Source organism: Thalassophryne amazonica, chromosome 11 (assembly GCF_902500255.1).
Source record: "Thalassophryne amazonica chromosome 11, fThaAma1.1, whole genome shotgun sequence".
Classification (NCBI taxonomy): domain Eukaryota; kingdom Metazoa; phylum Chordata; class Actinopteri; order Batrachoidiformes; family Batrachoididae; genus Thalassophryne; species Thalassophryne amazonica.
Window position 1 is genome coordinate 68221752 of NC_047113.1, and position 16245 is coordinate 68237996.

Here is a 16245-nt window from a genome sequence, read left to right on the forward strand (position 1 = left end):
AGCCTGAGGAAAATGGGACATTCAAGACATTGTTCAGAAGAACAGCGTAGTTTGATTAAAAAGTTGATTGGAGAGGGGAAAACTTATACGCAGGTGAAAAAAATTATAGGTTGTTCATCTACAATGATCTCCAGTGCTTTAAAATGGACAAAAAAACCAGAGATGCGTGGAAGAAAACGGCAAACAACCATTAAAATGGATAGAAGAATAACCAGAATGGCAAAGGCTCACTCATTGATCATCTCTAGGGTGACCAAAGACAGTCTGGAGTTATGTGCAGAAGAGGTTACAATTTGCCAAAGAACACATCAACTGGCCTAAAGAGAAATGGAGGAATATTTTGTGGACTGATGAGAGTAAAATTGTTCTTTTTGGGTCCAAGGGCCGCAGACAGTTTGTGACACGACCTCCAAACTCTGAATTCAAGCTACAGTTCACAGTGAAGCATGGTGGTGCAAGCATCATGATGTGGGCATGTTTCTCCTACTATGGTGTTGGGCCTATATATTGCATACCAGGTATCATGGATCAGTTTGGATATGTCAAAATACTTGAAGTCATGTTGCCTTATGCTGAAGAGGACATGCCCTTGAAATGGGTGTTTCAACAAGACAATGTCCCCAAGCACACTAGTAAATGAGTAAAATCTTGGTTCCAAACCAACAAAATTAATGCCTGGCAGATGTGAAGAAATCATGAAAAACTGTGGTTGTACAACTAAATACTTGTTTAGTGATTCACAGGATTGCTAAAAAAGCAGTTTGAACATAATAGTTTTGAGTTTGTAGCGTCAACAGCAGATGGTACTATTATTGTGAACACCCCCCCTTTTTTTTTTCTTACTAATAGCCTAATTTCATGAGTGTGCATATCATGAATGCTTGGTCTTGTTGCATTTGTGAGAATCTACTGGTACCTTGTTTCCCATGTAACAATAAGAAATATACTCAAAACCTGGATTAATCTTTTTAGTCACATAGCACTACTATTATTCTGAACACTACTGTGTGTGTCTGTGTGTATATATATATATATATATATATATAATGTATAATGTATGTATGTATACGAATGGAATGAATGAATGGAATTGAAAAAAACAGTAGCATCTTAGTGGAATTTAGATGTGATAAGGTGACATTAGTGCTGGGATTTGTAAATGAGTTGTTAACGCACATGATTTGTGGACATTATTGCATGTGGTTATTTCAGTGTTATTGTATAGTCTGACAGCAGCAGGGAGGAACGACCTGTGGTATTGTTCCTTCTTGCACTGAGGGTGCCTCAGTCTGTCACTGAAGGAGCTGCACAGCTCCACTACAGTCCGGTGCAGGGGATGAGAGGAGTTGTCCATGATGGATTTGAACACCCTCCTCTCAGCCACCTCCTCCAGAGAGTCCAGAGGACAGCCCAGGACAGAGCTGGACTTCCTGACCAGCTTATTCAGTCTCTTTCTCTCCTGCTCTGTGCTGCCCGGGGCCCAACAGAAGACAGCATAGAGGAGAGCTGAGGCCACAACAGAGTTGTAGAAGGTCTCAAGCAGAGGCCTGCTCACTCCAAAGGATCTCAGTCTCCTCAGGAGGTGGAGGCGACTCTGGCCCTTCTTGTACAAGGCATCAGTGTTGTGAGTCCAGTCCAGTTTGTTGATGTGGTGAACACCCAGGTATTCGAAACTGTCCACGGTTTCCATGGTCTCCCCCTGGATGTTCACCGGTGGGTGAGGTGGTGGTTTCCTCCTGAAGTCAATCACCATCTCCTTCGTTTTACTGGTGTTGAGACACAAGTGGTTGTGCTCACACCAGTTTACAAAGTCTGTGATGACCGACTGATACTCCAGCTCGTTCCCCTCAGACACACAACCCACAGTGGCAGAGTCAGAGAACTTCTGGAGATGGCAGCTGTCCGTGTTGTAGGTGAAGTCTGAGGTGTAAAGGGTGAAGAGGAAAGGTGAGAGGATGATGCCCTGGGGGGCCCTGGTGCTGCACCTTACCACCTCAGACTGACAGCCGCGCAGCTGCACGTACTTCGGGCGGTCAGTGAGGTAGTCAATGGTCCAGGCGGCGGAATGTCCATCCACACCTGCGTCCTCCAGCTTCCTCCGCAGCAGCGCCGGTCTGATGGTGTTGAAAGCACTGCCATTCATGGCACCACATTTGTGCTTTTAGCACAAAAATAGTGAGCAGACAATCACTTTTGAGCTGGATGTGAAATTTGTCAGTGCCTCCACGAGTGTGGCGTTGCAAAACAGCAATGCACATGTGACATGCCAGAGTTAGTTAGTTAGTTAGTTAGTTTATTAAGATTCCCATTAGCCACTGAAAATCAGTAGCTATTCTTCCTGGGGTCCTTTTTTCAATACATACACACACACACTCCTTAAGTATGAAAGCCCATTGTTAACTCTAAACTCATGAATTTCCACTTCCATTAAAATCATATCTGAATAATGTAACGTACAAGAAAAAGTACAGCTCATTTGAAAAATGTAGAAAAAATATAAAATTAAAAAATAAATATATAATGTATACACATACATATACGAGGTCTATTAGAAAAGAAACCGACAGTTTTATTTTTTAAAAAAACTATATGGATTTGAATCACGTGCGATTACATCAGCCAAGCTTGAACCCTCGTGCGCATGTGTGAGTTTTTTCACGCCTGTCAGTGACGTCATTCACCTGTGAAGGAGTGGTCCAGCCCCCTCGTCGGATTTTCATTGTCTGAGAAGTTGCTGACAGACTGGCGCTGTGCATAATCAAAATTTTTTCAATAACTGTGAGGCACATCCGAGTGGACACCATTTGAGAAATTCAGCTTGTTTTCTGTGAAAATTTTAATGGCTGATGAGAGATTTTGGATTGTTTCTATCGCTGTAAGGACTTCCCACGGAGCGGGACGTCACGCAGCGCTCTGAGGCGACGTTGTCATCCTGTTTCAAGCTGAAAACCTCCAAATTTAAGCCTCTGTAGACCCAGGACGTCGTGAGAGAACAGAGAACTTTCAGAAGAGGTTGGAATCAGCAGTTTATCCGGACATTCCACTGTTAAAGGAGATTTTTTTTAATGAATGACGTGCGGACGGATTGGCGCGTCGGCTCGCAGCCGGCCACAGGAAAAACACCTCCGTGTAGATAACCCATTTGTAAAATCCAGGCGGCTTTTGGTGGCTTTCAGTTGAGTGAGGATCTGAGAAATTGTTCAACAGCAGGGCATGTTCCAACTTGTCCTTAAGGCTTCCAATGGAGGTGTTTTTCCTGTGGCGGGTGAGCCGCGTTGGCTGCGAGCCGACACACCAATCCTCCGCACGTCTTTCATTAAAAAAAATCTCCTTTAACAGTGGAATGTCCAGATAAACTGCTGATTCCGACCTATTCTGAAAGTTCTCTGTTCTCTCACGACGTCCTGGGTCAACAGACGCTTAAATTTGGAGGTTTTCAGCTTGAAACAGGATGACGACGTCGCCTCAGAGCGCTGCGCGATGTCCCGCTCCGTGGGAAGTCCTTACAGCAATAGAAACAATCTAAAATCTCTCATCAGCTGTTAAAATTTTCATAGAAAACCAGCTGAATTTCTCGAATGGTGTCCACTCGGATGTGCCTCACAGTTTTTGAAAAAATTTTGATCAAGCACAGCACCAGTCTCTCAGCAACTTCTCAGACAAAGGAATTCCGACGAGGGGGCTGGACCAGTCCTTCCACAAGGCGTGCTCACAGGCGAATGACGTCACCGACAGGCGTGAAACTCTCGCATGCCCATGAGGGTTCAAGCTTGGCTGATGTAATCACACGTGATTCAAATCCATATGGTTTTTTAAAAAAATAAGGTCGGATACTTTTCTAACAGACCTCGTACACATACACATCTACACATACACATATATGTATATATGCACATACATACACATAAACATTATAATCATAATTAGAAGTTCATAATAACAGTTAAAAACAAAACAAAACATATATATACACATTAGATCATTGTGTGAATAGGAAAAGTTTTAAATTCTTCTGAAACAACTTTTTGTTTCTGACACCAAAAAAGTAGGCAGTGCATTCCAGGCGACCATGGCACGATAAACAGTGCATTGCATTTGACCCATTCTACACACAGGGAGCAAACCTCTTATGTTGCTGCTTTGATGAGTTACATAATTATGAACATCAGAGAAAAATAACAATTTACTAAAAATAATTTCTGGACTTTTGGTTATAATAACATTTCTAATAAATGTTAACAAAAAATATTTCAGTCTGCATTTTACCATTAGCCAGGCCAGTTCACTGTGCATTGATGTTACACTGGTTCTATATGGACAACTCAACACAATTCGTGTCGCTTTGTTCTGGGCAACTTGTAACCTGTGCAAATTATTTTTAGTTGTATTTGACCAAACCACAGAAGCATAATCCATCTGGGAGAGCACTAATGATTGAACTAACTGTTTGGTTAAATGCTGTGGAATACATTTTCTGCAGTGTCTGATCATACCCATACTGCGACCCATTTTCTGCAACATATAATTTATGTGACTGGTCCATGATAATTTAAAGTCTGCTATTACACCTAATAATTTTGTTTCTTCTATCTGTTCAACTTTAGTTTCCTTTAACTTTAAATGTAATTTTTGTTTATTTATTTTTAACATATACGAGGTCTATTAGAAAAGTATCCGACCTTATTATTTTTTTCAAAAACCATATGGATTTGAATCACGTGTGATTACATCAGACATGCTTGAACCCTTGTGGGCATGCGAGAGTTTTTTCACGCCTGTCGGTTACGTCATTCGCCTGTGGGCAGTCTTTGAGTGAGGAGTCGTCCACCCGCTCGTCGATTTTTTTCATTGTTTAGGAATGGCTCAGAGACTGTTGCTTTGTTTGATAAAAATTTTTTCAAAACTGTAAGGCACAACTGAGTGGACACCATTCAATAAATTCAGCTGGTTTTCGGTAAAAATTTTAACGGCTGATGAGAGATTTTGGTCTGGTAGTGTCGCTTTAAGGACGGTCCACGGCGCCTGACGGTGATCTGCGCTTTGAGGCGGCAGCGTCTCGCCGTTTCAAGTTGAAAACTTCCACATTTCAGGCTCTGTTGACGCAGTAAGTCGTCAGAGAACAGAGAACTTTCAGAAGAAGTCGGCATGAGGAGTTTACCTATTTTTACCTGATAATGGTTCCTTGTAGTTTTTTTTTGTAGTTTTCCACTGTGTGGGAAAAATACCTTTAGTTAAACTTAAATTTATTATGTGAGAAACTGGTAAGTCAATTATATGAGCCACCATTTTTATTAATTTAGTTTCAAGGTTATCAATACCAGCTGGTTTATCCTTACCTATTAGGAGCAATTCTTTAATTTGATTTTGTGTGACTTTATTAAACTTAAATTTGCTTTCTTTCTCCCTCATAATATACTTCCTTATTAATTTATAAGAAATATTTTCGTCGTGTACTGGTCCTATGTCATTTCTTAATTTCTCAATTTTATCTTTAAATACTGACTCAAATCATTTGCAGTATCTTTTGCCGTAGTTAAATAAACACCATTTGATTCTAAATATGTAGCTGTTATTTTTTTCCTCCCTAATATCTCATTTAATATTCCCCACACTTTTGCAGGATCACATTTTGCATCTCCAATCTTACTCTGGTAATATAAATGTTTTTCCTTTTATTCAATTTAGTCACATAATTTCTTAGTTTACGATATTTATTCCACTGTACTAGATTATTACTTTCCAGTGCTTCCTTTTTGGTTTTATCTCTTTCAGCCATATATTCCTTAAGTTCTTGATCTAACCACAGAGCAGAGATGTTTCTTACAGCTTGCTTTCTTATAGGAGCATGTTTGTCCATAACTTGTGTCATTAAGGTATTGAAAATCTCCACAGCTTTACTTGGGTCCTGTTCTTGTATTACTTCTGACCAGTTTATGCTTTGTACATCTGTAACAAAATCATCCTTGTTAAAATGCTTAAGAATTCGTTTACTAATAAATTTTTGACCAGGTTTAGGTACTTTTGTTTTTCTTATAATTGCAGTTAAATTGTGGTCACTGCAACCAACAGGAACAGAAATTGCCTCAGTGCATAATGCTGGAACATTTGTAAACATTAAATCAGAGTTGCTGAACAGGTTCCATCAGCTTTTACATTTATTCTAGTGTATTTACTGACAAGTTGTGACAAATTACAAGTTTTAGCAGTTGAAGATAATTTATCTTTTAAAGCACAACTTTCAGCTTTGAAATAAATATTTAGATCTCCTAAAAAATAAATTTCATTTCCTTTATCACATACACCATCTAACATTTCACATAGTTGGTCAAGATACATTACTGAAGCATTTGGTGGTCTGTAACAGCACCCAAGCAGCACAGGTTTTAAATAAGGTAATTGTAACTGAATCCACATAATTTCAATTCTTTGAATATTAAGATCATTTCAGATTTTAAATGGAATGTGGCTTTGAACATAACTACTCCTCCACCATTTGAATTTCGATCTAATCTATAAAAACTTATATCCATATATACTTAAAGAGGAGCTGTTAATAGTTGAGTCCAGATGGGTTTCTGACAACGCAAATACATGTAAATTATACTCCTGTATTAAATTAAAAACTTCATTCGCTTTATTCCTTAAACTGCACACATTCAAATGCGCTATTTTAAATCCTTTTTTATGACATAAAATTCATCCAATATTCTTGCTATAATTTTACTTTTAATATTACATAGAGCTTTCATAACAAATAAACACTGATAATCACACATCCATTCAACCACACACAGTCTCACACATAAATTCACCATGTAATGAAAACAAATATCAACTGAGCTACGCCTGCTCTGAATATATAAATAATAAGAAAAAAAAACATATAGGCTTTTATAACTAAGGTTGATTACTTCCATTAGTCCTTAACTTATATTTCCATATCAAGGATCAAAGATTAAGTGCCTCCTGCGCTCAGTCCCAATAGACCTAGGCCCATTAGTCCCGTATGTCCCGACATGTGTCCTCGTGTCTGCTCGCCCTGCAACACACGTGCTGTACATGTGAATGGTGCGTGTGTTGTGCTCCACCCCCCTATCCTCAACACATGTGGTGGATGTGTTGCGGTTGGGGGGAGGGGGGGTAACTAAATAGCAGTAGCACCTTTTATAGGACAGTGATTGTAGCACAGTGGTAAAGTTTCTGGTTGGCGATCAGAGGTTTTGTAAACTGCAGGTTCGAATCCCGTGGGTGGCATGTATTTTTCTTTTATTCACAGCAGCTGTGCAATGTGATTACACATGTTCCAGCTGCTCACACTTCATTCACGCCTGCCTGACCAGGTGTTTCTCCCAACGTCAGCTTGATGTTTTTGTGGTTCACTCATACAAGCTGTTTCGCCATGAGTCGCAGTGATTTGTACTTATGTGAAGGGGCCTGTAATATGGTCAAATGTTCTTTTCCTGGTTAGAACCCAGAGATACAGCACTCTGAACCAACTGAACTCCTCTAATACTATTTTGAGAAGTATTGAGAATATCTTTCCAAGGACAGATTGCTCGGTGAATGCAGGCATATTGCACTTCATAAGCAAGCAACAGCTTGAAGGCTGGATATTGGAGTCTGCAGCAAGCATTTCAGTTTCACTGCAGGATTTGTTCATATTATGTGATATATAGAAATACGGTATGTCAAACAGGTTATAAATAATTTATAACTGTTGTGTTATCATACAACAGATTAGGTTTAGGTCACTCCCAGAAATGTGTGGTATTTTCTGGTGTATATATATCACACCAGAGTATAAGTCACACCTTTTTTTCTGTTTGAGGACGTAATGATTAGTACAGCATTTCCATGGGGGAGAGTTTAACAATGGACAGGAACTCCACAGTACATGTGCACACCATAGCTTGTGCTGTTAACCTAAGGAATTGTAATTCCAAAAAATGTTAAAAATAGACAAACAAATGTGTGATGCAAAACATACTGGGTGGTATTTCATGCAGTCTGGACAAAAGAAATTGTCAGATGCACAGTGCATTCATGCAGAAAGCTCTCAGCTTCTGGTGTGTACCTTAAGGACTGTTAAATTCCCAAAATAAACAAGATGGTCAAATAAATGTGTGAAGAAATGTTATTGTCTCTGCCAATGAGGTTGGAGGAGGTTATGTTCTTGCTTCTGGTTGTCTGTGAACAGCCTGGACCCCCACAATTTTTCATATCATTATGAAATTTTCACTGAAGATTCATATCCTGACAGACAAGAAATTATTAAATTTTCAATGTCATAGGTCAAAGGACAAAGGCAGGAAAAATCTTGGAAAATTGGAAAAACCCTATCTCTAACATTGAACAAATTTTCAAAAATTCAAAAAGATCAAATGTTTCATATTTGAGAGCATTATGTAGGATAGCATTCCTTATCGATTGATAAAGTTTGATTTGAATCTAATGCAGACTACAGATTTTGTGGCTATGTAAATTTAACTTTGAAAACCCCTTTTATTATTTTTTATGTATATTTTACATTATATCGTAATCAAATGTGCCCCAATCACTTTCATATTTTAAAGTGAGGTACAGACTGACACTCACTATCACATGACAACGTTTAATCTGGATCTGATTTTGATTGTGACATTTGAATTTAACACTGAAAAGACCATTTGGTGTACATTTTTGCATTATATCTCAATCAACAGTGCCTCAGTCATGCTCATTTTTCTGTTATGGATTTACCTACACCACCAAAAATGGATGGCAACCCAGAAAATATGGTAAATAACTTAGTAGCACTGTGTGTTGTCATATTCCACTTTTACCCTTGTTCTTTGCTTTCTTCTAATTCAATTCAGTCTTCCCAAGGCACTACACAGCAAGGTTTAAACTTCCACAATCCCATTAGAAAGTACTTTGGCAACAGTGTTAAGGGCCCCTTCACAGATAAAACAAAAGACGCAGAAACCAGAAGAAAATCCATGAACTAAAAATGAAATATGAAACATTCCACCTGCTGTCAGGACAGGCGCACGGTTGAACAGTTGTGCAAGATACCACGGTAACGGTTTTGTGCACGCTCGTGTTCCCGCGCACGGACACCTTGTGAGCATGTGGAAAGTCGTGTACACAGCAGTGGAGGGAAAAATTAATAAAACACCACAATTTATAATACTTAATTCCTGTTATAATGAGCAGATTTAGCCTCCGCCTAGACGTACACCAGCAAGAAATGAAATGATGTGGATTACTGTTCTCTCTTTCATGTTTTACATGAATTACGTGATGCACTCGAGCCGGCTGGCTCCCATCTCACATCATGAACACATCAGCCGGCATGGTGTATCCAGCATGTAGTGATCCGTGTTTTAATTATTACAATGTGGGGAAATCCCACAGTGACACGTGCCTTGCAGGGGTGTCCTGCGGGGTGACTTCCTGCATGGCATGGTACTCACCAGCATTACAGTGCGCTGATGCAGCGGTCAGCTAAAGCATTGTGTTTTAATTTATTTCCACGTGAGGACAGCATGTTGACGTCCGCGCTTCACGCTGTAGTTATGCGACTTAATATCCTACAAACCACTACAGGTGTTCCCGAGCTATGACTTGCACCCACAGATATCTGACCAGCTGCATTTCCCAGAGGGACATGCCCACCTCTGTCAGTGGACCTCGGCAGCTCACAGAACAAAAAGGCTCACTCTCTGTTGCTTTGTCCTGTGATTTTAATTTAATATATGTATTATGTGTTTGTCCTGCATCTGTCTGTGTAGTATTGTAACACCTTGTGTGCACAGTGATGTCCTGTTGACAGTCTGTGGTCAGCTCACAGGTGCTATATGTCCATAGCAACGCATATGAACAAAGCGATTACATAAGAATGAGTTCAGGCCTTCACCCTTATGTCTTTTATTTAATTTCCACTCTGTCTGTCATGTAAACTGCAATTTACGTGGTGGAAGTGACGTCAGCCGGTTGGACGGCTTCACACACACGCACTGTGTGTTCTCCAGTGCAGCTGCATGACAGTGTTCAGCTGGTCCAGCAGCACACTGTGCTGGACAGTGACAGCTGACAATGTTGGATTCATGTGTGTGTGTGTGCGTGTGTGTGTGTGTGTGTGTGTGTGTGTGTGTGTGTGTGTGTGTGTGTGTGTGTGTGTGTTGGCGGGTGGGGGAAGTGTGTGCTCCCGCCCACCTCCCCTTTGTGCTGGGGGCGCAAACGGCGATGCACTCAACACGCAGTTACACCCATGTGTGTTGCTTGGTGATGCCACACTCGTTTTGCACTTTGACACTTTTCACAGACAGGTCGAATGTGATCAGCTGCTGTCTATCATACCAGGTGCACGAAGAGCCCCGCCTTTTCAAAGTGTGCAGCGAGCAGTGTTAGAGCTTTGTGCGTGACACCTGTAATTCGCCTGACACCTGCCGAGAGGGGGATTGAATGAGCACGCGCAGGGCATTCGCTGCCTTCTGGCCGCTTGTGTGCCCGAATTGTTGTCATGACAGGTGTACGAAGCGTTAGAGGCAGCTCAGATTTTTCATGAATGGCATACAATTCCCCGCCCCTCTAGTTAAAATGGACTAGAACCACCACTGGGATTAACAAATGAGAAAAGAGGAGTCAGGTCATGTAAAGTCATATTGGGCTTTGATCTATCTTTCATTTTTTCTTTTTTTTTTTTTCCCAAGAACAGTTTTACAGCTTTCTTTTTCCAGGTTCACTAGAAGTCATTTTTTGTTTCATCTCCTGCTATCGCCTGAAGACACGTAGTGGAGTTCAATGTCCCGACCAGGGGTGGTCTTTGTCTCTGCTTCACACACCAACCCGCAGTAATCACTTTCCCCTGTGGCTCAGATCAGATCTCACACAGGTGGATTTCCTATTCAAATGTCAACTCAAGAACAGAATTTAAACAGAAATGCCAAGGCAGAAGTTCATTATCTGCAATCCAAATAATGATAAAAAAAAAATACTGAAAAGGCCCAATTATTTATTAACATTTTTAAAGTGGTTTTTTTTTTTTTTTTTTTTTAATGGTGGCTGTTTATGTATTGTTGTCATCCTCCTTTCATTAGTCATTCTGCGTCAAGACAGTGGAAAGCAGAACAGGCTGTGCTGGTAATCAATCAAAGATTGGCCTTTTGTGGTTTGCTGCCATCATACTGGTGGAGAAAGCATCAAAAATTGATTTCAGTCAACAGTAAGTTATAGCTGGAGTTATACATCATAGATGCACCAGAGCAGAAAGGAGGATGCAAGTAACTGCTTGCATCTTAATTAACGCCGAACCGCTGTGGCCCCTCTTGGATATTCAGACCTGTATTTAATGATGTTGCATAAAATTATCACGTCGGGTGCATGCTAGGGCAACTATGTGCTGAACTACCACAGGGACTAATCAGGCTCTTCAGACTGAGAAGTTGCTGCACTTTGACCCGCCGAACTGTGTTTGTCAGATTTATTTATTTTTTTATCAACACACGAATTAGCGGCGTCTAGCCTCCAAAAGCAGCTGTACAAATGCAGAACACCACCAGCAAGTGAATGAGCGTGAACCGTCTCTCATGGCTAATCAGAAAGCTGCCTGCAGACCGCGCCAAAGAAACTACCCACACAACACAAGCGGCACACCAACGCCAGCTTAATCCAGATTTATTTTTGGCTCTCAGACTCCCAGTCAATCACTGTCGTTCCTTCCACACAGGAGAATGGATTTTGTCTGCACCTGGCGTGCTCAAACTCATTCTAAATTGCCTTGCAGACAATTTCTGTATAATTGCTTGCTGTTAATATTTGTGAGCTTCCGCTGCCAGCCTTAATTAAAATCATATTCCTGCAAGAACACACGAGAGGTTTGTGCAGCGTAATCTCTCCCAGTTTTAGGATGGCCGTTTTGGAAATGTTTGACTTCGGATTAAATGCTGGCTAAATCCCAGCGGTGCACTTGTATCCTGGAGTTCAGTAGAGGCTCTCTAAATTTTGACAAAGCAGCTTACTCTAATTCCATGAAGTTGACAGTTACTGGCAATTTCATCATCATCATCATCATCCAGCACTGTCAGTGTTTCAGTCACGTCTGAGAGACACAGACTCACACAGCTGTGTGGTTTGTGTACACATTTAGTGTTTTGTCTCACAGGATGGTGATTCTAGAACATCCAAAAGAAAAAAAAAGCTGACTTTTGTCTCAATGTTGTCAAGTCTGTAAAAAGTATGACTACTTTATAAAATAGCATGTAATACTTGGTAGTCGCACAAACTTTAAAATAAAATGAAATGTTCTATTTTATAAATCTAATTCTCCATTTTCTAGACTATACTTTATTGACAGACCTCGTAAGTCCCTTTTAGTTTGGGAGATCCTGAGACTGTACTCTGGTGTGACTTATATACCAAAAAGCCTGCCAATACTTAAAGTACACCACAACAATGTACAAAACTCCAGATTTAAAGTGCTGATTTACAAAACCAAATGGACTCACATTTTTACTGTAGTGTTTCCAATCATGTGTGTCCATATTCATCTGTGTCAAACATCCATCACAAGTCTATGAGTCCATCTTGTTTGTTTTTGGAATTTTAAAGCCCTTATAATTACTAAGTAACAGCACACACTGGTGTTCACATATGCTACACCACTCCTGTCTGTTGTTAAACTCACCCCCAGGCAAAGTCTGTTATAGTGAGTTCCAAATACAGAAAAAAAGGTGCGACAGCATACTCAGGTGTGATTAATAATCCATAAAATATGGTACGTCAAAAACTCTCACAACCCTGGTTGTTTAAATATGAAACATGATTTATAAATAATAGTAACAAGTCACATCCTGTTTAAATAACCAGGTTTTGTGGACCTGCTTCACATAACTAGGTTAAATAAGTAAAGCACTTTTTTTAGAGTGCTGTATCAGTTCTAAAACTTTTTCTTCTTATGATTTCTCAGAACAGATGAAAAAATAAATCAAATGTTGCCAATAGAGACTGAAGCTTTATGATGTCCCCAAAACTATAGGGTCATTAATTCATTCAAAGAATTAATCATCAGTATCCTTTTATATTATGGCTGCTAGAACTCATTAATTTCAATTTTTTTTTAACATTTTTCAATAAATTAAATTATTCATTACTTAGGTCATGACATGATGCTAACATTGCACCAAAACAGAATTCATTTCAGTTTCCCAACACTGGCAAGTGTATTTCTTAAACAGCAACACTGTAGATGTATGAGTGATTGGTTTAGTCATTTACAGTTAGCGTGTGCAGACAATAACTCAAAAACAATAAAAGCTGTCATCCTGTAATTCACAACATTCAAAGAACATATAGTGATGCGAAACCCCATTGCATCTGAACTTTTATGCACCAATTTGACTGAAATAGCAACTTTGTTTTGCCTATGTAATAGCAAATAGACATGTCTGCCACTTGTTGGATGGTGAGGGGATGCTGCGTGAATTATCAAAAATTCTGAACAGCTGTGGTTGAAACTCTCATGTCGTTTGTCTGCCTCCTGAACACCGGACATGTTGTGTGTTCACTGCGCTGACTCTGCCCATCTAACAAGCTAACAACTGTGGGGAGAAACATGACCACACTGTGGACAAATTCAGGATGACATATATGACAGAACAGCAAAGTAAAACCAGAATTAAATAAGAAAACATGTGGCTAGAGTTGGTACCAAAATGTTTCCTCTGTACTGCAAATTAGTGACAACTGATTCTAAGCACTGCTGCAGAATGTTTTGAAACCTGTCTCAAGCACTGTTCTGGAGTCCACATCAAAAGCAATGTCACCAGCTGATTCAAAACAAATTCTTCCAGATGTTCTTGTTAGTGGCTCTCTCTCATGTTGAAACAGCAAAAAATAAGTGAATGATTAAGAATCACCCTGTTGTTGAATTGTATATTTAAGGGCTACAGTCAGCATGGGGGTCAGTAAATGTACAAGAAGGCACACTGCTTGTTATCATCTGATTCCAGTAAAATCAAGGTGTGTGTAAAGTTTGAAAAGCTGATATCTGAAGCTGATATCTGAATGTTTGACTTGTGTTTTTGTCCTCTGCAGATCCCATCCCAGGTAGGTTTTCTTTTAAAGTATGATTAATTTACGGTGCATCCGGAAAGCATTCACAGCACTTCACTTTTTCCACATTATTTTATGTTACAGCCTTATTCTAAAATTAATGCTTTTTTTTTTCCCCTCAAGCGTCTACACACAATACTGCACAATGACAGTGTGAACATATTTTTTTTTAGATTTTTGCAAATTTCTTAAAAAAAAATAAATCACAGGTACATAAGTATTCACAGCCTTCATCATGAAGAGCAAAACTGAGCTCAGGTGCCTCCTGTTTCCACTGATCATCCTTCAGATGTTTCTACAGCTTAATTGGAGTCCACCTGGGGTAAATTCAGTTGAGTGGACATGATTTGGAAAGACACACACCTGTCTACATATAAGGTCCCACAGTTGACAGTGCATGTCAGAGCACAAACCAAGCATGAAGTCAAAGGAATTGTCTGTAGACCCCCGAAACAGGATTGTCTTCAGGTACAAATCTGGAGAAGGGTACAGAAACAATTCTGCTGCTTTGCAGGTCCCATTGAGCACAGTGGGCTTTGTCATCTGTAAATGGAAGACGTTCAGATCCACCAGGACTCTTCCTACTGCTGGCCACCCTTCTAAACTGAGCGATCAGGAGAGAAGGGCTTTAGTCAGGGAGGTGACCAAGAACCCGATAGTCACTCTGTCAGACCTCCAGAATTCCTTTGTGGAGAGAGAAGCACCTTACAGAAGGACAACCATCTCTGCAGCAATACACCAATCAGGTCTGTATGGTAGAGTGGCCAGACAAAGCCACTCCTTAGCAAAAGGCACATGGCAGCCCACCTGGAGTTTGCCGAAAGGCACCTGAAGAACTCTCAACCCATGAGAAATAAAATTCTCTGGTCTGAGACACAGATTGAACTCTTTGGCCTGAATGTCAGGTGTCATGTTTGGAGGAAACCAGGCACCATTCCTACAGTGAAGCATTGTGGTAGCAGCATCATGCTGTGGGGATGTTTTTCAGCAGCAGGAACTGGGAGACTACTTAGTATTGAGGGGAAAAAATGAATGCAGCAATTTACAGAGACATCCTGGATGACAACCTGCTCCAGAATGCTCTTCACCTCAGACTGGGGTGATGGTTCATCTTTCAACAGGACAGTGACCCTAAGCACACAGCCAAGATATCAAACGAGTGACTTCGGGACAACTCTGAATGTCCTTGAGTGGCCCAGACCTGAATCTGATTGAACATCTCTGGAGAGATCTGAAAATGGCTGTGCACCAACGCTCCCCATCCAACCTGATGGAGCTTGAGAGGTGCTGCAAAGAGGAATGGACAAAACTGCCCAAAGATAGGTGCACCAAGCTTGTGGCATCATATTCAAGATGACATGAGGCTGCCGAAGGTGCATCAACAAAGTATTGAGCAAAAGGTGTGAATACTTTTGTACATGTGATTTCTTAGGGTTCTTTTTTTTAAAATAAATTTGCCAAAATTTAAAGTTTTTTTTTTTATGCTGTCATTATGGGATGTTGTGAGTAGAATCGTGAAGGGTTAAAAAAATTATTTGATTTGAGAATAAGGCTGTACTATAAAATGTGGAAAAAAAGGTGAAGTGCTGTGAATACTTTCCAGGTGCACGGCATTAATTTTTTGAATAGACTGACATTGTTCCACTGTTTGTTTGTTTTTTTTTTTCATCATACTCACAAGAAGCCTTCAAAGCTAACATTTATTATTATTATTATTATTATTATTATTATTATTATTATTACGGCACAATAAATATCTTTTTTGTTGATGATTTGTTGTGAACTCAACAAAAGAAAACCAACAAAAGCCCATTTATTTTGAATAAATGTCTATGTAGTACCAATCTGGGTGCTCTGGTCTTTTGTGCTGCTGCATTCAGCACACCATGGCAACCACCCAGGCATACAACTGGTCCAACCCACACCTTAAAATGCAGAAAACAGGTTCTACATCATGTAGAACCTGTAAACAATCATGTGACTATAGTTTAGTTTATGCAAAAAGGATTCAACTGTTAAGTTTTTTTTTGTTTGTTTGTTTGTTTGTTTGTTTGTTTTTTATACAAACAAGCGATAACCAGCATTTTAGCCAAATATGTTTATTTAAGGATAAGGTGTTGGACCACCCCAAGCCACCAGAACAGCTTCAGT

At 40.0% G+C, this 16245-nt stretch overlaps 1 protein-coding gene across 6 annotated transcripts in view; it reads left to right on the forward strand.

The window, feature by feature from the left end:
• The window catches only part of fstl5 (follistatin-like 5), a 661980-nt gene that overhangs the window by 445523 nt on the left and 200212 nt on the right, over positions 1-16245 (forward strand). For 3 of the 6 annotated variants that reach the window (XM_034182069.1, XM_034182068.1, XM_034182070.1), the window contains exon 8: positions 14074-14088. The exons of 2 other annotated variants lie outside the window; for them this stretch is intronic. In XM_034182069.1, coding sequence (XP_034037960.1) covers positions 14074-14088 — 15 coding nt within the window. The remainder of the gene's footprint in view (positions 1-14073; positions 14089-16245) is intronic. One more of the 6 variants, XM_034182071.1, reaches the window with a different exon arrangement.